Below are 23,105 nucleotides of genomic sequence, written 5' to 3'. Positions count from 1 at the left end.
TCCAAGCCCACAGCCAGCTGCCCTCCTTCAACTCCTCAATGCAAGACTAACACGCACCAGCCTCAGCTTGTTAAAACTATGTTGAATTTTGTGTTATAGCAGTTTCACCACCACTTTCCTAGAAAGATGTGTTATTTCCACTCCCAGTGCAGCCCCTTCAGTCCTGACATCCCCAATCCCTCCCTGGCCATTCCTGACTGCCACAGAGGAGCTTCCCTGGCCTGTGGTACATCAAATCAGTAGAGAAGGAAACCAGCATGAAAAAGAGGGAATGAGTGGCTGTTCAGTGCCTGAGTCAGCTGGGGTGGTGGGGACAGAAGAGACAGAAGAAGTGGGCAGAGCCAGGCACTGAGGGGAGCAGCACCACTCTTTCCAGGGGCTTTCATGCATGATCAATTATCCCCCACCAATCTCCCTGTTACCACCACCTGCAGCTACCCAGGTGAGAGTTCAATCCAACCTCATCATTCACAACCACCCCTTTCCATTTACACTGAGCCAGGCATTGCTGTGCCAGGAATTCCTCTCCTGCCCTTCCAACAAGCCACCCATGTCAAACAGCTCCTGTGGGCTTTCTGCACAGCTTCTTTCTGAAACACAGCAAAATCCAGTAGCTGCAGGGCAAATTAGCAGTGCTGAGTAGTCAAGGGTCAAATTTTCCCTCACGGGCTTCAGGAGCATCACAGAAGAAAGTTACAGTAATGCTTGCAGCATGGAAACCAGCTGCGTTAAAATTTCACAAACAATTAGGTCTCTCTGCTATCATTCATCTGGCAATTTTTTACAGGAGTTCCCTTCCCAAGGCTGGCCTGAGAATGATGCCAGGCTGAGACACTTTCATTTCCTGCATAAAAGACAATTTATTTCTTCACTTACAAAATAATGATAGAGTGTTCACTTGCGTCACAAACAGCTGAAAAATCCAGTAAAACCAAAACACTGTATTTTTAAAGTAAAACGAAAACACTGTATTTTTAAAGCCTGTACAAGTAAAAACACTGTCTCACACTAAACTCTGGCAAAGACAAATGAAGGCCAAATCTTAATTTCAGATTTAAAATACTAATTTAAGGCTTTGGGCCCTTGAACAAAAAGATTACACTGATAAATTCATTCACATTAATGCTGTGCAATTGCATTTCCATGGTGTTATTTTCCTATTTTTTTCAACAGCAAACAGCTGTTTTTTAAATACTGTATTCCAATGGATTACTGCCATCAATACAATATCTGTTCTGTGCATACACACATTTTCACATGCTGCAGAGCACACAGAGGACACGTGGTATTGCTTTGCCTCTCCTTTCAGACACTTCTCTCACACAGCTCCTCTAATTATGGTAAAACCCTTGGAGATGAGAGACACTCTGGATGAGCTCAAAAAGAAAACATACATCTTGTGCACACCACAGTTTACACCCACACCCTTTTCAGTCTGTCTGAGGAACTCATCTTTCTCATATTCATAGTATTTTAAGTTGACCGTACCTGCAAAAAAAGAGAAAAGGCTGCTGAAATTCTGACACCTGAGGTATTTACCTTCCTTTCCCTCCCTCCCAGTATCACACATCTTCCCTTTCACAATTACTTTTCTTGTTATGCTTCACAGTTTAAATTAAAAAAAAAAACAACATACAAATAGATCACTTTTTCAGCCCATCCTACAGTCTGTGACTTTATGACTGTTGGCACTTCCACATATAACAGATAAAAGCAACATTTTCCTGCCATGATGCTGTTTTTCACAGTGTGGTGTTTTCAGAGTGGCTTCCAGCTGCCAGCGCTCAGCTTTCAGTTGCTTTTTTGGCACTTAACAAACAGCTCCCACAGGCATTCAGTGAGTTTGGTGTGTCAGCCCCGGAGTTCACAGTGGCACTTTCTGCAGGTCTGGAGCAAACTCTGTTCTGTTCTTGAAGCTCTTGCCTTGGCTGGGCTTGGTGGCTGTCACTGATGGCCTGCTGAAAAGGAAGGGGGATTCCCCTTCTCTGTGGAGTTCTTGCTGCTCGCAAATGGGGTCACCAAAGCAGAGCTCACACAGTGGAGAAGAAACACAGTCCCATCACAGGTTCTTGGTAATCCTGCTGCCAGTGCTCAGCTTTCAGTTGCTTTTTTGGCACTTAACAAACAGCTCCCACAGGCATTCAGTGAGTTTGGTGTGTCAGCCCCGGAGTTCACAGTGGCACTTTCTGCAGGTCTGGAGCAAACGCTGTCCTGTTCTCGCAGCTCTTGTCTTGGCTGGGCTCGGTGGCTGTCACCAATGCATCCATCAGGCCTGCTGAAAAGGAAGGGGCATTTCCCTTCCCTGTGGAGCTCTTGCTGCCCGCAAATGGGGTCACCAAAGCAAAGCTCACACAGTGGAGAAAAAACACAGTCCCATCACAGATTCCTGGTAATCCTGCTGCAAGGGGCTCCAAGCAGCAGGACTCTGTTCAGGGAGGCACCCGGGGCCCGATGCCTCCATGCCGGCCCCCATCCCTTCACAGGCTGGTGTCGATGGCGCCCGCTCTGCCCTTCAGGGTGCCCTCAGAGACCGTGTCCGGCTGTCCGTCCCGGCAGAAGAGCACAGCGGGAGTCTTGCAGGCCCACATGGCCACCTCTGCCCCGCTGGCCGGGCTGGACGAGGACACGGCGCTGCCCGGGGCCCCGCTGTGCCGGTTGATGTAGCGCTCCCGGACCCGCTCAGCCCGGCTGCGCGGCTCCGGCTGGCGGCCCGGCACCGACAGGTAGGCGACCATGTTGTTCCTAGTCCTGTAGCCGCCCTCCCGGCTGCGCCGCAGCAGCACCGAGATGTTGGGGTTACGGGCGGCGTAGATGAGGGGGTTGATGGCGCCGTTGGCCCAGGCCATCCCGCTGGCCACGGCGTCCATGGTGGGCGAAAAGGGCAGGCGGCCGGCGGCGGCGGCCAGCCCCAGGATGCAGTAGGGCCCCCAGCAGCAGATGATGGAGACGATCATGATGAGCACGGTGGTGGCCGTGCGCATCTCCCCGTAGGCGCGCAGCAGGTGCCCGTAGGTGGTGAGCGGCCGCACCCGGCTCTCGGCCAGCCGCACCGCCCGGCAGATGTTGAAGTGGCAGAAGCACATGACGGCGAAGGGCAGCAGGTAGCAGAGCACGATGAGGGCAGCGCCGTAGGGCGGCCCGAGCCGCGAGGAGCCCCAGGGCAGCACGTAGACGCAGCGGTAGGCGCCGGGCCGGGCTTCGCGACGCCCCTCGCCCGCCAGCCCGTACCAGGGCCCGGCCAGCGCCAGGGCGGCCAGCCAGACCGCGGCCAGCAGCTGCGCGGCGCGGCGCCGGCCCATCTTGTGCCGCGGCTGGCGGACGATGGCACAGTAGCGGTCGAAGGAGAGCAGGGCCATGGTGAGCGTGGCGGCGATGCCCAGCCCGGCGTGGAGCGCGGCGCTGGCCAGGCACAGGCGCTGCCCGAAGAGCCAAGCGCCGGGCGGGCGGCTGAGCAGGCTGAGGAAGGCCAGCGGCAGGCAGAGCAGGGCGCCCAGCAGCTCCGACAGAGACAGCGACAGCACGAAGGCGTTGGTGACCGTGCGGAGCTGCCGGTGCCGGGCGATCACCAGCACCACCGCGCCGTTGCCCAGCGCCGAGAGGGCGAAGATGAGCAGCAGCGCGGCCGCTTGCGAGGCCAGCGCCGCCGCCGACCACCCCGCTGCTCCCGCCGCCGCCGCCCCGCCGCTCTCGTTGCCGCCGCCGCCGCCGCGGGAGAGGTTGCCCGGCACGGCCGCCGCCGGCTCCATGCGCAGCCTCATGGCCCGGCCCCGCCGCGGCTGCGGAGGCCCCGCCGCTCCCGGCCCCCCCGGCCGCTGACGTCGCTCGGCCGCCGTTACCCGGGGAACCGGCCCGGCCCGGCCCAGCCGGACCCGGCGGCGGCGAAGCGGAGCCCCAACAGACGGGCGGTGGGGCCGGGGGACTGCAGCCCACAGCGGCACCATGCCATGGGTCCCCACAGATGTGCTCCCCGGGCAGCCCCGGTCAGTGCCTCTCCTCGCACAGCCCCGGTGAGCTACTCTCCCCGCACAGCCCCAGTCCATCACGGAGAACAGCTACCCCCAGACCCTCAGCTGGACGCCGGGACCATCCCCCAGGCTCACCAGGCTGGGGTCTGAGGGATCATCAGGTGTAAGATTGAGGGATCAGGCCAGGGACCCCCCCCCAACATGGGCAGCAGGACACTTTCCCCCCACTGATCCATGCTATAGCTGCCTGCCCCTACCTGAAAATTTTCTTAAGGATGGGGGTACAGAATAGGTAATGAAGGATGCATCACAATTAATGCCTGAATAATATCCAAACATCTCTGTGCTGGGCTTTGTGACTTGCTGTCCAGCTCTTTGCAAGGAGCCAGGCTGGAGGATGATCAGGAGATGCTCAGAAGATGAAAACACATGGAAGAGTTTTCATTCATGGAAGTGTGTGCTCCTGCAAGCATGGACAACGTGTGTCACTTCTTGTTCTCATGGACCAGAGGCTGTATGGGACTTACAAGGGAGTTACAGGAAAGCTGGGAGCAGGAGCCCCAGAAAAAAAAAAAAAAAACAAACAAAACAAGTCTACTGGCAGTTCAGTAGTTGCATAAATCGGGATTTTTGTTTCTTCCTGCAACAAAGTTATTTTCAAGTTGACAGAAGAAATTCCTTCCAGGCTTTTCTGTGCCAACCTTATTTAAGTTCACCAGTATGCACCCTTCTGCTGCATGAGATGATCATTCTCATTTTCATGTCTCATTTTAACAAATGCCAGTTCCCCCTATGAGTGTCTTCATTTAACAAGCACCATTTTATCCACAGACACAGTGGAAGTGACAGGCCACCAGAGGTCTGAAGGTCTGCTCCTGCCACTGCAAATGCTTGGTTTTTCCCTGGAGGGACTCTGGCAAAGCAAGCACTGACTGCACTCTGCTGCACAAGCTGCCCCTGGACTGGGACAAAAGCAGTAAATAATTGGCAGTCAAAGGTCGTAATGGCTCAGACTTTCAAACACAGCTGCTCCTGTTGAAAGTTAACCACAGGGTATTTGCAGCCAGTGGTCCAAGATAAGCAAGAGAGGAAGGCTTAGGGAAGCAGCACAGCATGGACACTCAGCAGGAACACAGGAAATTCTGATCAAATACCTGCATCCAGCCCCAGGATGCAGGAGAGCCCTGGTGGGGTGAAATGAGTGAGGAAGGGGCTGTCTGGACAGGCTGAACAGGGAAGCTGGGGCATGAGACAGAGCAGCACAGCTGGCTGAGCAGGAGACAACAAGAGCTAGCAATTCAAACCCAGTGTCAGGACATACTCAGCAGAATCCTGCAAATTGAGCTCTGGGAGTGAAAACAAGGAAAATGGCAAAATTTTCAGCCGGCATTTAATAGAAATTTAATTTTAAAATTCCTAATTTGCAGACATAGAGAAGGCACATAAATTTGAAGGCAGCTCTCCAAGATCAGCTCAGTTTTCTGTGAATTATGGGTAAGAAAAACAAGAAGAAAAATACTACAGCATCTCAGAGCAGCTTGTATGTGCTAATCACAGTGCACCCAATATGCTAATCAGAACAGGGCAACAAGCCTGTTACCCTGAAATGTGACAAATGCTGTCACACCACCCAGGGCTGTTCCTGTTGCAATGTGTGGAGAAGTAAAACAGAAATTCATGGTCAGGAGAAGCACAGCACCATCAGTGAGGCTCTGCCACCACCTGTGGCTCAGGTCACTTGAGGAAGAAGCCGTGTTTCAGTGGGTCCTCCTCTTCCACAGTGAAGGTGGCTGTGCCAGTGTAAAATGCCTCTCCTGAGACTTCCACAATGACAGCGTTGTAGTTCCCAACCTTGGTCTCCTGCAGAGGGATCAGGATGAGGACAGAGGCAACAGAAGGTTCTCCACTCTCCCAGCCCCACAGAATTCCAGTGCTACCTGACATTTATGCCCTGGTACATCCCAAAGCAGCCACACAACACAACAAGGCCCTAAAATCCTTTTAGTGCCAGGTTTGTGGGAGGGCAGGACCCACAGGCACCTCCCTCCTTCCCTGGGCACAGAAAGGCTTTTCTGCTTCCCCACTGAGCACATTTCCAGCAGCCCTTGATTCAGGAGGAAAGCCCAGCACCAGCCACTTGCCTTCACTGCCTTCCCAGTGAACAGGGAGCCCGTGGTGCTGCTCTGGAAGGTTCTGCTCTGCTCCAGCTGGATGAGTCCCTTGTGGTACTGCAGGGCAATGCGAGCTGTCACCCCCGAACCCGTCGGACTCCGGTCAACCTACAGCAGAAGAGATGAACCAGCTGTAGATTTTGGGGTTTAACACAAAATGAGATTGCTCCCCACAGTTCTCTCTGCCACCTTTACACTGCACTCAGGGGAAAGTCCCCCAAGCCAGGGTTTTGTAGAGAATCCAGATACATCATAACTGAAAAGGAAAAAAGAAGCAGGTTTGGGGTACTTCTGGACTGTGGTGGGCTTTGGCACAGTTAGGGATGGATGATCTAATAAACTGAGGCTATTTAGAAGCTATTTAGAAGTTGAAATCTTCCCAGCATCATCTCAAAAGGACTGAGAGGGGCTGAGGCTACCTGTCCCATTCTCACACCTCAAGGCAGGATTGGTTCTCCTTACACTGAGGGGGCTCCTGGCCAACCTGGTTTTTAAAACCTCCAAAACCACAGTGTTGGCCAGCTTCTGAGGTGACCTGTCCCAGTGCTCCACACTTCTCACAGCTGGAAAGTCCAACCAAAACTTCCCCTGCCATTTGTGTGATACCTTATGCACTGCAGACAAGAACAGAATTTTAACACTCCATTTCTTTCCTGTTGTTAATCGCCAGCAGATGTTCCCTGGATTAGGACTTTAGGGACATGTACTATGCTGAGATCCTTTCTCAGCTCCTGAACTCCTGGAAAATTCCAATCAACAGTTTCTGGGTATGAAGCTTTTTAAAATGCCACCATCTAAAGTGTGCAAAAGTATTTCTGCTACTAGCAGCAAAACCATGACAGCAGCACAAGCAATCACTGCCCAAACTAAGAACCAGAACAGTTTCTCTTCTTTGCAGTGGATCTAAGGGACAATTGTGGTGTCTCTTGTGCCTGAGAAGAGCCCGTTTCTGTACCTGTTCATCTGCAAACACACAGATGTTGGTGGTGGGCTCCTCACTAAAGGCATCTTTCCCGTCTGTCAGGATGGTGCCGTAGAGGAAAGCCAGGTCTTCACTCTCAGGGTGATGAAGCTTGAACTGGGAACAGCACAGAGAAGGTCACAAATACAACAGCAGCAATGCATGCAGTGCAGCTTCTGTGAGAGACCAGAGGAAGGGGACAAGGCCACATGGCTGCGTTTCCACCTCTGCTTCCCAGGTGACAGAGAAGCAGGAAAGCTCCTTCTCCCATCCTTGTAAGGGCTCTGAAATTCATCATGGGGCTGGGAGGATGGGACTCTCCCACCATCCTGAGCTGGCCTGGTGCAGTAACCCCAGAGGGATCATGCTGGGATACCACAGTGCTCATCCATACCTGTTTCTTCACCGCCTCTGTCACTGCACTCGCTGCACTGACAAGGTCTCTGGTCTTTGCAGAGCGCACATCAAGGCCCAGCTGCTCGGCGCTGAGGAAGGCGTAGAAGGTGCCACCATAGCCGATGTCAACCACCACCTTCCCATGGCCAGGGACATCAATGGCCAAGTCTGGGCAGAGAAAGGGAGGAACGTGAGGAGGCAAAACTGCTGAGCCACAGAGTGAAGGAACACAGCCACATGCGAGGGCAGTGAACAGGGATGATAACTTGAGTACTCCTAGGGCATCTTACAGCATCCCTGACGAACAGTGGGACAAGGGAGACAATTGCCAGACGCCCCTTAGCCAGCCACCAACCCCCCCAGAACACTCAGCGTTCCCCACCGGTGGCGGCAGCGAAGGCGGGCACGCTGTGGAAGCGCACGGGGTTGCCGCTGCGGTGCCCGTCCCAGGGCACGAAGGCGGTGACGGGCCCGCAGGGGCAGCGCAGGCGGACGGCGGTCTCGGGGCGGGTGGGCTCCGGTACGAGCCCGTAGTCGAGGGCGAAGCGGCCGAGGGCCATGACGGCGTGGCCGCACATGGCGCTGTAGCCGGCGCAGTGCAGGAACAGCGCCGCCAGGTGCGCGCCCTCCGCGGCCGCCCCGCCGCGCACCACCACGGCCCCGTACATGCCGGCGTGCCCGCGCGGCTCGTGCATCAGCGCCCGCCGCACGTGGTCGTGCCTGGCCGCCACCTCCCGCCGCAGCGACAGCAGCGACAGCCCGGCCGCCGCCGCCCGCTCCGCCGCCTCCAGACTCGGGATGATGCGCAGCGGCTCGCCGCCCGTGTGCATCTCCACTGTCTGCAGCACCGCGTCCGACGGCGAGTGCGGCGGCAGCGCCCGTCCCGCTCCGCCACCGACACCGTCACTGTCACCGCCGCCCCGTGCCGCCATCGCGCCGCCACACCCCAGAGACCACGCCCACAAAAGTGAGACCACGCCCCTCTCGGGCAACCCCAGCCTGAAGCCGCGCCCACCTCCAGCACACCCAAATGAAGTCCCGCCTCTGACCACGCCCATGGAGTAACCACGCCCCGGCCGAGGCCACGCCCTGCTGAGTCCCCGCCCCTCGCGTTCCCGCCCCGTATTCCCGGGCGGAGCCGACCGACGGCGGAAGCGGAAGCGCCGCGGCGGAAGTACCGGGCCGCGGTTGCCGGGTTACCGCGATGTTCCGCGCCGGTAGGACGGGCCGGGATGGGGCACCGGGCCGGGGCTGGGGATGCGGGTGGGGCCTGGATGGGGTTGGGGATGTTGTCAGCGCTGGAGAGGGCCGGGACTGGCGTTCGGTGCCTCTCCCGGTAACGCGGCCCGCGCTCTGCCCGCAGCTGTGGACATCCAGCCCGCCTGCCTCGGGCTGTACTGCGGCAGGACCGTGCTGTCGGTGAACGGCTCCGTGGAGACCTACGGGGACTGCGGGGTGAGTGCGAGGCTGGGCCCGGGGCGGGATGGCTCAGGTGGGATCCCCGGCCTGTGCCCTGCGGGTCGGTACCGGGGGCTGCTGAGGCGAGAGAGGTCCGAGCTGCACCGCGACACGAGGTGCTGGGGACTCGGTGCTGTACCGGGGCTGGAAGAGCTGACACAGAACGGGGTGGTGCGGGGAGCTGTGCTGGAATGAGTCCCTGTGCGCGCCGGTTTTACCGGAGTGCTGAGGGAGAGCCAGAGCCGGTAAGGGCGGGATGAAACCGGAGAACCGTGGTTGTGAGCAGCTGAGATGAGAGGGAGTGCTGTGACTGCAAGAGAGGAAAATGGAGGCTTGTATAAAGGCTTTTAATCATGCTTCACCCTTGTTTATATTAAAAAAGAAGAGCCAGAGAGAGCGAGTGTAAGCTGAGAAATTACTGGGGTTATTGTTTCATCTCTTTAAAAATCTGCCCTATGTCTTGCCCCAAGCTGTTTTTCCATTAACTGCAGAGATTTGCTGTTGGTGGTGGGATTCTGAGTCCAAGCTCTGCCTTCTGCAGGTGTGTCCTAGAGGCCAAAGGACCGATGACAACAAAATCTGCCGGGAGTGTTTGGGATCTCCAGACCGCTATGACTGGCTGTACCTCGGCTTCATGGCCATGCTGCCCCTGGTGTTACACTGGTTCTTTATTGAGTGGTATTCTGGAAAAAAGAGGTTTGTGTACCCTTTCTCTGGATGGGTTGTTTAAAATTGGAAAGTGATTAATCTGAGATGCTGAACTGAGCTGTCCAGCACTTCTTGGAATCCTAGACTGGTTTAGGTTGGGTGGGATCCTTAAAGATCATCCAGTGCCAGTTCTCTCTCATGGGCAGGGACACCTCCCAGCAGAGCAGGTTGCTCAGAGCCCCATCCACCCTTGTTATTGATTGAGCTGATGTGGTTGCACAGAGTTTTAGAGTGGCTGTAGGAGAGTTTATTTACAAATGTAAGTGTCCTGCAGGGCACCCTGTCCAGTCAGTGCCCTCAGGGCATGGTCTGTACCTCTTTAATGTGCCAGTGCACAGTCCAGCTGGCAGTCTGGGCTGGATTTGGTTTCCCAGCAGACAGAAGAGCAGGTTGTATCATCCCCTCTCCCCTGGGTCAGTATCAGCAGGGCTGCACAGGTGCAATGAGAAGATGGGTTTGACTTTTCTCTTTAAAAATATGTATTCTGGCTTTGGGTCTTGATAGCAGAGCTGCTGTGGCCTTTACATCAGACAAGTTCTGTAAAAAAGGTTTAAACCCACAGCTGCATCTGGCCATCAGGTGTTAGACTGGAGTGTTTTGAGGAGTGATGGCTCTGGAGTGCACTGAGCTGTCCATGGCAGGGGGTTGGAACTGGACAGTCTTTAAAGCCCTTCTAACCCAAATCATTCTGTGGTTCTCTGAGCAATGAACAGATAGGGGACTGAGAATGTTTAATATATGAATATTTACCATCTTCAACCTGCAGCTTTGGCAATTCTGCTTATATCACAAGCAGCAATGTCACCCCTTCTGAGACGTGTGGTGCATTACCCTCTGCTCTTTTCTTTTACACACTGAACCACCTGAGACTGGCAGAGTTTCCACACTGAGCAGGTTTTAACTCTGCAGAAGGCTCTGTGGGATTCCAGGGCTGTTGGGATTTGCAGGAGCTGGCAGCATGGTGTGGGAGCCCAGGAAATTCCTCTGGCTGCCCTGGAGGACTCGAGACCCTGTCAGGGGTCTCAAAGACCTTGGCACAGAGTCCAGGAGCCCTGTGCCTTTGATCTTGACCCATGGAAAAACAATTACCAACCTTTATATGAAGAATTACAAGTCAAGAGATGGCATTATAGAGCATGACACAGCACAAAGTACCACAACTCCATCAGAAGGGTGCAAGAGAGGTTTATTATAGCAACGTGTTGCTTTTATACTCTTTCAAAATGTTTACATTCACTTAACATATACATTCACTGCCCATTGGTTATAGGAAAGAAACAAAGTTCTCAGTGGAGTCCATATCTCTTAACTTTCTCTCTTTCATCACATCTCCATGGTGACAACCTCGGTGTCTTCCTCAGGAGAGCTATGGGGCTTTCCTTATCATCAGGAAGCCTTTGCTGGCTTACAAGAACAGCATAGAATGTCTTTCCTACAAAGAGAGTTTAAGTAGAATAATAGTTAGTTTGTCATGGGGTGAAAAATAGATTTTTGAGGTTTTTCAGAATGGGGGTTCAGGGGGCAAAGATGGAGGAATCTGGGCATGTCCTGCCTTTCTCCTCCCTCTTCTTGGCCTCCATCTTCTGGATGATGTTGGTATTTTTAGATTGGTTTAGAGTAGAAGCTCACTGTCTAACATAGGTGATAGGAATTGGAAAGTTATTGTAAATAACGTACATGTAGTTTTTAGTATAAAAAGATAACACTGTCTCTGAAGGTGGTCAGTGTGCCTCAACCCGACCTGCCAGACAGACCTTGGGGGGTTGGAGAAAGAATTTTATAGACAAGAAATAATAAACAACCTTGAGAATGAGAAGAGTTCTGACTCCTTCTTGGACTGCTGGGCTGGGAAAAGAGACTTTGTAACACATCTTGGGGTGGCTGTGGCCAGCAGAGGTTCTGAGAGCCCGGCAGTGACAGTGAGACAGTAGAAATTCTCCAGAGTAGAAATCCATTTTGATTTAGGTGCAATGTACATCTTTGAGTTAAGTCTGTAGTTTGAAAACACAGCTATTTAGTTTGACTGCCTGTTCTCATAAAAAGCCTAGGCTCAGGGAAACTGCTTCAAGAAGGACAGAGATAAGGGAGAGGAGACATAGAGAGACAGAGACTGCTGTGAGAGCGGGTCAACCTGACCTAGGATTTCTTTCTGATAAAGAAGAACAAGTGGCAAATGTCAAGTGAAATTTGTAAAAATGAATATGTATGAACCTATTGTGAAATTGCATGCATATGGATTTGAGAGGGGGATAAAAAGGGATCTGTATTACTCTTCTTAAAAGACATGTGTTCCCAGAGAGTGATCTTTTAAGGAGAGTAATCTCCACATGTGCCCAGTGTTGTAATAAACATACCGGCTTTGCAGCTTTCACAAAGTTGTGCAGTTTTGTTTATCTCCACAAAACAGCAGTGCTGTTGTCCCTTAGCTCCAGCGCGCTGCTGCAGCACCTGACGGCACTGCTGGAGTGCAGCGTGGCAGCCCTGGTGACTCTGCTGCTCAGCGACCCCGCGGGCTCCCTGCACATCCGCTCCTGCCCCGTCAAGAAGCTCTCGGACTGGTACACCATGCTGTACAACCCCAGCCCCGACTACATCACCACCGTGCACTGCACCCACGAGGCCGTGTACCCCCTGTGAGTGTGCACTGCACCCCCTGTGTGTGCCCCCTTGTGAGTGTGCACCCCTGTGTGTACCCTCTGTGAGTGTGTGCCTGTGACCGTGTTCACAGGGGTCTGAGGATGAGGGAAGAGACGAGGATCTGACTCCATGTTTCAGAAGGCTGATTTATTATTTTATGATATATGTTATATTAGAACTATACTAAAAGAATAGAAGAAAGGTTTTCATCAGAAGGCTAGCTAAGAAGGAATGAATAACAAAAGCTTGTGTTTCAGACAGAGAGTCTGAGCCAGCTGACTGTGATTGGCCATTAATTAGAAGCAACCACATGAGACCAATCACAGATGCACCTGTTGCATTCCACAGCAGCAGATAACCATTGTTTACATTTTGTTCCTGAGGCCTCTCAGCTTCTCAGGAGAAAAAAATCCTAAGGAAAGGATTTTTCATAAAATGTGCCTGTGATGTGCCCCTGTGTGCACCCCCTGTGAGTGTGTGCCCCCTATGTGTGCCCCCTGTCAGTGTGTACCCCCCTGCCTCTCCTCCAAGCAGCCAAAAGTGTTCAGGTAGAGCTGGGATCAATGGCAGTCAATCCCCTGAATCTTTCGTGCATTGAGCTGTTTTACATAGATTTAGCAACACTTAATGATTTTCTGAGTAATCAAAGAAAGTGGCATAGCCCAGGCTTATCACACAATCAGTTTATTTGGAAAAGACCTCTTGGATCGTTGAGTCCAGCCTATGGCTCAGCACCACCATGGCACTGAGTGCCAATTCCAGTCTTTCCAGATTAAAGATAATTTCCAGATTAAAGATAATTTCCAGATTTTAAGCATTTCCAGATGTTTAACATCTCTAGGGATGGTGACTCCATCACCTCCCTGGACAGCCCATTCCAGTGTCTGATCACCCTTTCTGTGAAGAAATTCCTCCTGATGTCCAACCTGAACCTCCCCATGTACAACTTGAGACATTGTCCTCTCAGCCTGTCAATATGTAGCTGAAAATTTCTTTTTTTCTTTTTATTTTCCTTTTGTTGGAAAGGAAACATCCTGACTGTTTCCCTTAAGGAAAATTTGGCCCATCATTCTGTGTTTAAACCTTTTACCCATAAAGTCTTTATAGAGTTCACTGACTAACCCCAAATTCCTTGGTTGTGACCTCTGTCTCTATGAGAAAATTGCACATTTTAAGGAATTTTTCTTTTTCTCCAGGTACACCATTGTGTTTATCTATTATGCCTTCTGTCTCGTGCTGATGATGCTGCTGAGGCCTCTCCTGGTTAAGAAGATTGCCTGTGGTTTGGGGAGATCTGACAGATTTAAAAGCATTTATGCAGCACTCTACTTCTTCCCCATCCTCACCGTGCTGCAGGCCGTGGGAGGAGGCCTCCTCTGTGAGTTCTCTCCTAAAAACACTCCTGAACACACCATCAGTGCACACTAAGAAAGGACTTAAGAGACAGAAGGAGGGGACATTTTTTGCTTTGGGAATAAGGATGTTGTTTAGGGTTATTTTGAGGAGTTTCACCTGAAAAGGTTGCTCATTAGGAGCTCTGTCCTCCTGACCAACACTGCTTTGTCTCACCTAGTGCTGCTAGAGACTGTCCCTTTCCCAAAAAAGGAGGAGAAGGGGTGAGAGAGGAAAGTACTTCAGAGTGAGCTAGTTCCACTTTTTGCTAAGGCAGAGTTTGTCTGATTTCAGTGTAAATTTGGGGAGATTGCTAGAAGCCAAACCAAAAATAGCTATTCTTGTCACATTTGGAGAGGTGCCACAAAATCCCCACTCAGCCTGACTACTTTTCTCATTATCATTTTTCAATTTGTGGTATAAGCATTGAGTAACTCCACTGAGAAATAGCAGAAAATCTCAGAGGGAAGAGCTGTGCAGGTTGTGCTTGGCTGACCCTCACAAGTTAAGAGGCAGCTAGAGCAGCTCAGTTTGCTTCACACCTGTGGAAAAACTCTCTGCTGAAGGATAAGCTGTGCCATTTTTTTGCCTGATAATGTGTTATATGTTTGCCTTTAGATTATGCCTTCCCATACATCATCCTGGTCCTCTCTTTGGTTACACTGGCTGTGTACATGTCTGCTTCTGAAGTGGAGGTGGGTAAACATGTTTCTTGTGTTAAAAGAGTAAAAAAAGACTTGAGTGAGCAGAGACCACTTTGTCTCTTGCCTTTTTTCAGTGGTGTATTTTACATTTAAGCCCCTTCCTTTATCCCTTCCCCTCTTGGCTGGAGGAATGTCATGTGAGAATTCTCTCTGATGATGCACTGAGAAGCTGGGTGTGTGCTGGAAGGGCTCAAACCCAGGAGCTCTACCTGTCACACCTCTTAAATGTCAGGTGCTGGCAAACAGGCTGAATGCTAACAGGAAATTGTGTTTATTTTACAAGTTTTTCAAGGATCTGCTCGTGAGGAAGAAAAGGCTCGTTGTCCTCTTCAGCCACTGGTTACTCCATGCCTATGGAATCATCTCCATTTCCAAACTGGATAAGCTTGAGCAGGACCTGCCTTTGCTTGCCTTGGTACCTGCCCCTGCCCTCTTCTACCTGATGACAGCAAAGTACACGGAGCCCTCACGGATCCTCTCTGAAGGTGGGAATGGACACTGAAAGGAGCCTGTGCCAACAACTCTGTCCCAGTGGTCTGGATGAAGCAATTTTAGTGCTTGTCATGCTTTGGAAACTTCTGTTTTCAAAAAGAAGTTGTTTATGTGCCAGACTTCTGGTGAAACACCTCTGGGTGAGACTGTATAGTATTAAAAAGCTGCACTTTGTATTCTTCCTAAGTATCTGGTATAGATGGAAAGCAATGTCTTTTTATCTATTTATCACTGTGAATTTGTGTAAAAAGCTTGTGACACATCCTAGTACAATGGTTTGCTTGTGTATTGTTCATTTCCTAACATGATATTTGAATAAAACAATAGAGCCTGGTTTTCAATAGACTTTAATAAAAAAAAAAAATAGAGCTTGAATATACCAGAGAACTTCATTTTTTCATCACATACTCTAGCTTCTATCCCCCACCAGTGGAAGCAGACTGTCTTCTTCATCAAAAGATAAAACATGTGCTTGAATCCTCATGATGTTTGAGTCTGACTGCTGGAGAAGAAATGCATTGTAAAAGAAGAAGAAGAGATGCACTGTAAAATTCTCTGTAAGGTGGAGTTTATGCTCTGTGTCCTTCATTTATGGAAACCTTCCTGGAGAGCATTAAATAGATCAGATTAAAGGTTTTCTTTTTTTGGTAGTGGGTTAGTATTGATCACCAAAACTTGATGCTGTAGAGGGTCTAGAAGAAGATGCAGAGCAGTGCTGAAGGGCCAGAAACAGAACCAAAAATAAGATCCTCTCAAATTAAACTCTTTCACTGTATGGATCACTGACTAACTGCCTATTTCTATATCTCTATGACAATAATGCTCTTCATTCTGCCAGCACTGCTAAGGACAGTCTGCCAGGAGCTCAGAGGCTTTGAAAGGTGTCACCTCAGCCAGGCTGCCTTGAGTGTCACTCTCCTCCATGACGGTTTGTTTTTGTACATCTGGTACACCCTTCCTCCTGTGATTTTTTTAATTTTCATGTTAAATGCCACTTGACAGGTTCAGTGCACCTAAAAATTGTGTGCAAACAAACTCTTGCATGCAGAAGTGAGGTTTTATTTAGGGATTGAGGAAGTAATTGATCTTAAATCAAATCTGTACTGCTGTGTACAATGTTTAATTTGCAGACACAGTGATCTAGAGGAGAGTTCTAAAAGTATTGGATTAAAATTCATGTTAAAATACCACATCTGAGGACTTTACTCCTTCATGTGCATTTCTGCTTGGACTGTGTGTATTGGGCTTAAATGTTATGCTGGATCTTGGGTTTAAATATTGTGCTGGATCTTGTTTTTAAAAAAACTAACAAGTCCCAGGTAAAGAGTACATATTTTGCTAGATCTGTAAAACAGTGTGTTGATTTTGAAAGCAGAATGAGGGATTCTGTTAAAAGCAAAGCTTATAAGAGGGCCTTGCACCCCATGGACCTTGCCTGGCACCCCAAGCACTGACCTTTCTGCTGGACTCCAGTGCTTTAGCCTTCAGCAAAACCTGGAATGTGAAATACAAATTAAATAAAGCCTTTTATCATCTCCCAGTAGCAATAAAAGAATTATAAATACATATATAATGGCAGCCACAGAAACAGCAGTACAAATTGCTCACATGAAAATATTAAAGAACATAAATTAACCACAGTCCTGCAGTGATCACCACCCAGCCACAAGCTGCAGGGGTTGAACTTCGTTAGTTTTATTTATCCTTTGAGGAAAAGCAAACAGTTCTGGGAAGATCAGTGATGCTCAGACTATTTTACAGCCCACTCATTGCTATTACCACAGCTCTTCAGTTAAGAGTTAAAATGGGGTAGATTGCTGTGCCAAAAAATTAAAATATAAGGACTGAAATATTTTCTTTAAAATGTCATCTTAAAAAGAAAAAAGGTGTTTTTTTCTTTCTTTTTTTCTTTTTTTTTTTTGTGTGTTTTGTTTTGTTTTGTTTTGAAGTAGTTATTAACATGTTACCATGAAGCACTGTCAGGTCATTCAGGCTATTGCTATTCCTGGCTTGAGTTCACTGCAAAAATATCTTATTTTATTATTGCTCTGTGAAAAAAATAATTACAACTGAACATTACCACAGTTTTCTAAATATTTTCCAAAGAGTTTCACTGTTTCTAGAGAGATCAGGAAGAATAAAATGAGGTTTTGCTTATGGAAATACAAAGGTTAATGTATTCCTCTGACATTAAAAAGACAGTTTTTCTTTCAACATCATCATCCACTTCACCCTGTTGAACAAATTTTAGGAGTTTCCAAAACCAACACAAACCACTCGTGTCTATGGCACCAAATAAAATGGGTGAGAACAGCCAGAGCAGCACAGGTCATGCTCAAATAGAGAAACTTTTCCTCCTTTGCTCCCACAAAATTGTGTTGACTCAAAAACGTTGCATCAGCTCTACCAGTACCCAGCTCTAAATTTCATCTTGGTTCCAGACAGATATGATCAGACAGAGCTGATAGCCAAGGGCCTGAAAGATGTACAGAATCATTTCAAAGCATAAATTCCACGTTTCACAGCCTATTCCACACCTCAGCTGCATCCCAGGCCTTTTTCTACAATCCCTGGCTGAAAGCACCAGACACAGGATATTGATTATGCCTCAGGCAGGTGCCTTGCCCTTGGATACTCCTCTTTGTTTCCTCCCAAACTTCATGTCTCTTTTCTGCAAAGCAGAGAAAAGGTTTTCAGACAGTGTAATGACTGAACATTAGGCTGTTATGAATAAAAGCTGGGTCTGGCAGTAACTGATTGGCTTAACCAGTCTCCCTTTTTTCCTTTGTCTTTTTTCTTTTTAAAATTTGGTATACTTCTCTTTTATTTCTCTCTTGGTATCTTCCAAGATTAGCCTGCTTAGATTTAATTCCTCTTCTTTTTACAGTAGGAGAAAGAATACTGAAAGTAATCTCAAAAGGTCATCTTGGTTCCATCTCTGCTGTACAGCAGAATCAATTAGACCTAAGAACCCCTGACAGATGTTTGATTTGTCCTTAAAAACCCTGGTGGCAGAAATACTCTGTCTCTGCAAAACTCAGACAACTGATTCCAGTTTGATTCCAGGGCCTCCCTGTGTGTGCTGTCAGTGCTTTCTAAGGGCCTTCTTCTTCTGTTAAATCTGCTCTGTTCCCAGTTATTTGTCTGAAAAAATGGGCAAGGAGAAAAGCTTACTGTCTTGCTAGGAAGTGTTATTTATTTGATGGTTTCTACCATGCCTTCTCTTAGATTTACCTGTTTTAAATGGAAAAGTTGCACATTTATTCAACCTTCTTTTCATCATCTTTACTGAATTCCTCTTCAGTCCCAAAATAATCTGCATTCTCCTTTAAACTCAGGTCCGTCCTATACCAAAGCTACAGGTGAGAACACACACCTCAAACCTTGCCAGGCCACCTTTTCACACACACTGCTCTGACTGTTGCCTTTTTCATTGCTGCAAATATTTTTTGACTTTGTTGTTCAACTTTCCAGCTTTAATTCTCTTTATCTCTGCTTAAATACCTCCCTCATGGTGCATTTGCACAAACAACTGTTTCTACCTAAATGCAAAAACACGGATTTTTAAAAATTGTTATGAACCTTTTTTCCCTTAAATTAATTTGCTGGCTTGCTAAAATAATTCTTAATTCTAGTTCTGCCCTGCAGAGGGTGCTCCCACTCTTACCATGTTTGTCATCTGCAGACATGATAAGCTTTTGTTCTGTCCTATCACCTGAGTCCTTCAGGAAAAAACAGATTAATTCCAGTATGAGGCCAGACCTCCTGCAAACTAACAGGAATCATTATTCTATTCAGTCTAAGCATGGGTAACAATTATCAAAGGTGATTTTTTCAACTGTATTTGCTCAGCCTGAAAAAGAGGCAGCTGAAGGGACATAAAGGTATGTAAAAATCACACACACCTTTGCTGGAGGAGTTGAAGAGATGAGTTACTGTTTCTCATAACACAAGAACTGCAGGATGCCAATAAACTTTTGAGACAGCAGGTTTAAAACTGGAGAACTCTTGTCCTTATTAAATAAATTATGTAAGTTATTAGGGAGGATAAATGTATATGTGAGCTAAAAGAATCAATCAGTGATAGGAGAACATTGCAGTGAAGATCCAGCATAGCATAAAATTCCATCAAAAGCTATTAAAATGCAGATATCATCCTCATCCAGAGAAGTTTCTGACATTCCATTTGTCATGGAGATTATACAGAAGAAGGGTCATTCTATATTTGCCTGTTCTTGCATTACTTCTCCAAGGAGGGCTATTGATCACTGCAGAAGACAGGATCCTGGTAGGACCAGCTCTGAGCCTTACCCAGCAGGGCTATTTTGGGAAATGAAGCTGATTTGAACTTCACTCACCTATTTTTGATGAGCACTTAAATATAATCACAAGTAGCTGTGGCCAAAAAAAGTCTAATTTGATGTATGTGCATCTCTCAGCACAGTGGAGTCTCATCTTGGTTAAGGCCAAAGAAATACAAGTCACAAGTTAAATGACTTTTCAGTGGAAAAATACATCCCTTCAGTTTTGCTGCAGCAAAAGCACAGAAAGGGAGGACAGGAACAATCTATTCAGGCTGAGAGATTTGGAGAACAGACAGACAAGATGATACCCAGGAAATAAAGCCAAACAAAGGAATGAATCTGGGCCCAGGATGTGAAGCTACACAACAACTTTGAACTCATTTCTGTGCAGGACTTCAATGTCAAGTGCTGCACTACCTGGTTTTGTTCCCTCTGAGACTCTGAACTTGGGTAAACCTGTCATATCCACTCCTGTGATCAAAGGCTAGAAACATCAGATAAAGTATAGATGTTTGGATATTCTCACGGGCTTTATTTATTTTTTTTTTTAGTAAAAGACTGTAGCAGAAAAATCAGCATAAAAATGAAAAAAAAAAAAAGTGAAATACAGAGAACAGAGGAAATGGCTCCCTTGGTAGAAACAGGTGTGTGAGGAAGGCAGAGAAAGGTGAGCTGAGTCTCATTTCTGTGAACTGCTTTGATATTTTACATCACTGTCATGCTCCAAACAGAGAAGAATGAGCTTGATCTGACATGGCTCCTACAAAGGAATTTATTCCCCTCACACACATCACCTCCATAACACAGCATGCAGACTGAGGAATTTTGCAGATGAAAATACTGGAGGGCAAGTGCAAGAAATACTGAAAGCCCTGAAAGAAAATGGAGGAGAAAAGGAAGTACCTTCTGTTTCATCAAAATGAAATGAAAAGAAGCAAAGTAGGAAAAGTTAAAAAGGAGAAAGTGTTACCAGTGTGTCAGTGAAAATAAACAGTTACAAATGCTTTTTATACCTAGTTCTGTTCAGGACACAAAAGAAGGAGCAATCCTCTGGTAGCAGTCTCATTTAGAATGGATCATACTAAGGAAAAGTCAGAGTAGGAAAGTATCAAGGCATCTCTTTTGCATGTCTTGCTTAGCTCAGCTGCCAGAAAGAGCATGAGAATGAATCCAGCACAATGGTTTACTCAGCACTGACAGCCTCAGTCCTGATTTTTAGGGATGCTTGAGGAGTTACAAACCATGGCTGTCCTTGGTGATGTGGGAGCACAACCCCTCCACCAGCAGAGTGAGAACAATCCTCAAGGCCGGCTGTAAATCCATCTGTCTGAGGTCAGACATGCACAGAGAATATTTCCTGCTCTCCTGGCACCTGATTTATCCTGTCTCAGATCAGACTGGTGACCAGGAGTCAGACAATTCCCCTGGGGACAGAGCATCTGCTGCAGACCAAATGAGCTCTGGAATCTTTGGAAGCTGCACAGTTCACACTCAGCATTTCAGTGCCCTACTTTCTTTGGGAAGGAAGCTCCTCATTGTTCTAAGGAACAGTGAGAGTCAGCAGCCTTGGGGGATGTCTTGACCACCATCACCCACTCCAACAGATTTACTACAATAATTCAGAGAAAACTTCCACCAGTGCCTAAAATGGGGAAATCTTGACAATGAAGGATGGGATGGTAAGCATGCAATATCAGTGAAGGCAATGTCATGGTTTGAAAAGACAGGTGTGTGCTAAAGATAGCAGGAGCCTCCCCTGAAACGGAAAATGTAAACCCCCTCCCTCCAAATTGTTATAATTTTGAAATTTAGGGACTCTCAGGCAAAGATATGGGAGCAGGAATAACAGTTCTTTATTAGGGAAGAAAATAGAAATAAAATAAACAATGCAGTAACACAGAACAGCACTGCCAGAGTCAGAGCATGCCCTGCCCCCTGTGTGTCAGGGAGGTGTCCCAGCCCCATCCCATGGGGGCTCAGCCCTCCTGCAGTGCCAGCTGTGGCTCTGCTGCAGCAGGGATCCTGCACAAGGGGGGAGTTTTCCTCTGCAGCTCCAGGGCTGCTGCAGATGGGCCTGGGCTCCCTCTGGCAATGCAGGGCAGCAGAAAGCTGCTCCTCTGGCAATGCAGGGGGCAAAGGCTGCTGGGGTGTCCCAACCCTCAGATTGGATCCAGGTAGGAATGCTTGGCTCCTCCCCCTGTGTCACGGACATATTTTATGAAAAATCCTTTTGACAGGATTTTTTCTTCTGAGAAGCTGAGAGGCCTCAGAAATGAAATGTAAACAATACTGTGGAATGCTGTTGCTGTGGAATGCAACAGATACATCTTTGATTGGTCTTATGTGGTTGTTTTTAATTAATGGCCAATCACAGTCCAGCTGTCTCAGACTCTCTGGTCAGCCACAAGATTTTATTATCATTCCATTCTCTTCCTTGCTAGTTTTCTGATGATGTCCTTTCTTCTAGTCTCATAGTAGAGTTTAACATATTATTTTCTTTTAATAGAATATATATAATTAACAATAAATCAGCCTTCTGAAACATGGAGTCAAGATTCTCATCTCTTCCCTCATCCTGGGACTCCTGTGAACACCACCACACCCCTGCACAGAGGATGATGTAATTTTTATCAGTCATGCACTGACACTCAATGGCCCATTAACAGAAGATATTTTCCAGAGGGAGGATTGGTTGTGGAAGAGATAAAGAAAAACTGCCCAATAGGCAGAGGATAATTGCCCCACCTCTAACAGATGGAAACAGAACACACACTCCCACCCACATCTTGAAACCCGGGACAGGCAGGTAAGTGCAGGAAAATGAAAGAGACACAGGAAATAGGAAATGGGTGATTGGGGTCACTGTGAATGCTGCAGAAGAGCAGGTGGAGTGGCCATGGGATGGGGACAATGTGGTTCCCAGCTTGGGCTGCCCAATCCCAGCATGGCAGAGTTTTTAATGGCCCAGCCTCTTGTTTGCTTTGTACACTTCTGGAGGAGAGGTTGTGGACACAGCCAGGAGAGCCCCTGTGGACAGATGAATGTAGAGCTCCCAATCAGATTTAGATTTTCCCACACACAGTGAAAGTCAATAAAAACATAAAAAATATGTGGAGGAAGTCAGCCAGGATGACTCTGAAATCTGCACACTCATCTTTCCAGACCAGGAACCGGACCTCGCCCTTGCTGACAAATCTCCCCACAATCCTCCCACATCCATCTGTCTGCCCCATGCTCTTTCTGCACATGTAGTCCCTCCCAAATTCCCAAATCAACTTCCTAACCTCATCACCCTCTCTTCCCTTGCATCCCAGCACACAAAACTTCTCCTCCAAACTCATCAGACCTCTCAATGCCTCTAAAGCCTTTCAACATAAGCCCATGGCCTCAGTAGTAAAAGCTCTGAGCCAGGACAAATATATCTCTCTTACCTTTTCAGGTTCCTTATTGAAATCCTTCTTTTCCTGCGCAATTTTTGATTGTAAAAGCAGTAACTCAGAATCAAGCTGAATCCTAATAGACAAAACCAATGTAGACATATTTAGAAGGTTGTTAAAAAAAAAAATTAAGAAAAAAATCATGCATTCTGATTTTCAGGTCTCTCATGTGAATATAAGATGTGTCTACATGCTTTTGAGCTCTATTCCATCTTTATTCATGAATTCCCTCTGATATATCTGATGAGAATAAAACTGGCAAAGAGGGCAAGGACATACAGAACTGGTAGGATTTCTGCTACAAGGTCTTAAATTACAAGTCAAGGCAGGTTTGTGGGGAGAGGCAATAATTTGCACAGAAAAAGTACACAGGGAGAAAAGAGATGCTGTCAGGTAGGCAAAGGATAAAAGTTTGAGCACAGATTTATACTTCTCTCTTGGGTGAACATTGTGCATTTGTGTGATTTACAGGATGCACAC

General features: G+C 48.1%; 3 protein-coding genes across 3 annotated transcripts; 1 reads left to right on the top strand and 2 right to left on the bottom strand.

The window, feature by feature from the left end:
• Positions 1 to 2,281: 2,281 nt before the first annotated feature.
• On the bottom strand, positions 2,282 to 3,758 carry GPR135 (G protein-coupled receptor 135). Its single transcript, XM_054286828.1, has one exon. The coding sequence runs from the start codon at positions 3,756 to 3,758 to the stop codon at positions 2,478 to 2,480; it is 1,281 nt and encodes a 426-aa protein (XP_054142803.1). The 3' UTR covers positions 2,282 to 2,477.
• A 1,598-nt stretch (positions 3,759 to 5,356) lies between these two features.
• Positions 5,357 to 8,425, bottom strand: L3HYPDH (trans-L-3-hydroxyproline dehydratase). Its single transcript, XM_054286797.1, has 5 exons — positions 7,876 to 8,425; positions 7,492 to 7,661; positions 7,092 to 7,214; positions 6,107 to 6,244; positions 5,357 to 5,825 (listed from the first exon to the last, which is right to left on the bottom strand). Exons 1-5 carry the CDS (start codon positions 8,423 to 8,425, stop codon positions 5,700 to 5,702), a joined length of 1,107 nt encoding a protein of 368 aa, XP_054142772.1. The 3' UTR covers positions 5,357 to 5,699.
• Positions 8,426 to 8,637: 212 nt separating this feature from the next.
• On the top strand, positions 8,638 to 15,263 carry JKAMP (JNK1/MAPK8 associated membrane protein). The gene is made up of 7 exons (XM_054286770.1): positions 8,638 to 8,710; positions 8,857 to 8,948; positions 9,493 to 9,647; positions 12,086 to 12,292; positions 13,493 to 13,674; positions 14,307 to 14,383; positions 14,676 to 15,263. The coding sequence occupies exons 1-7, from the start codon at positions 8,698 to 8,700 to the stop codon at positions 14,892 to 14,894; spliced, it is 945 nt and encodes a 314-aa protein (XP_054142745.1). The 5' UTR covers positions 8,638 to 8,697; the 3' UTR covers positions 14,895 to 15,263.
• The last annotated feature ends 7,842 nt before the right edge of the window (positions 15,264 to 23,105 follow it).

This window comes from Melozone crissalis, unplaced genomic scaffold (genome assembly GCF_028551555.1).
Source record: "Melozone crissalis strain CALT ecotype California unplaced genomic scaffold, PUWL_Pcris_2 ptg000056l_1, whole genome shotgun sequence".
Classification (NCBI taxonomy): domain Eukaryota; kingdom Metazoa; phylum Chordata; class Aves; order Passeriformes; family Passerellidae; genus Melozone; species Melozone crissalis.
This window is presented reverse-complemented; position numbering and strand designations above follow the sequence as displayed.

What these genes read in the sequence shown, in the direction of transcription:
- L3HYPDH (XM_054286797.1), bottom strand. Translation starts at nt 8,425, where the DNA reads ATGGCGGCACGGGGCGGCGGTGACAGTGACGGTGTCGGTGGCGGAGCG. An exon ending in GTGTGTTTGCAGATGAACAG is followed by an intron (nt 6,245 to 7,091) that starts GTACAGAAACGG and finishes CTTCTGCTGTAG; the next exon opens with GTTGACCGGAGTCCGACGGG. An exon ending in TCACTGGGAAGGCAGTGAAG is followed by an intron (nt 5,826 to 6,106) that starts GCAAGTGGCTGG and finishes ATCCCTCTGCAG; the next exon opens with GAGACCAAGGTTGGGAACTA.
- JKAMP (XM_054286770.1), top strand. An exon ending in TGGTATTCTGGAAAAAAGAG is followed by an intron (nt 9,648 to 12,085) that starts GTTTGTGTACCC and finishes GTTGTCCCTTAG; the next exon opens with CTCCAGCGCGCTGCTGCAGC. An exon ending in CACGAGGCCGTGTACCCCCT is followed by an intron (nt 12,293 to 13,492) that starts GTGAGTGTGCAC and finishes CTTTTTCTCCAG; the next exon opens with GTACACCATTGTGTTTATCT.
- GPR135 (XM_054286828.1), bottom strand. Translation starts at nt 3,758, where the DNA reads ATGAGGCTGCGCATGGAGCCGGCGGCGGCCGTGCCGGGCAACCTCTCC.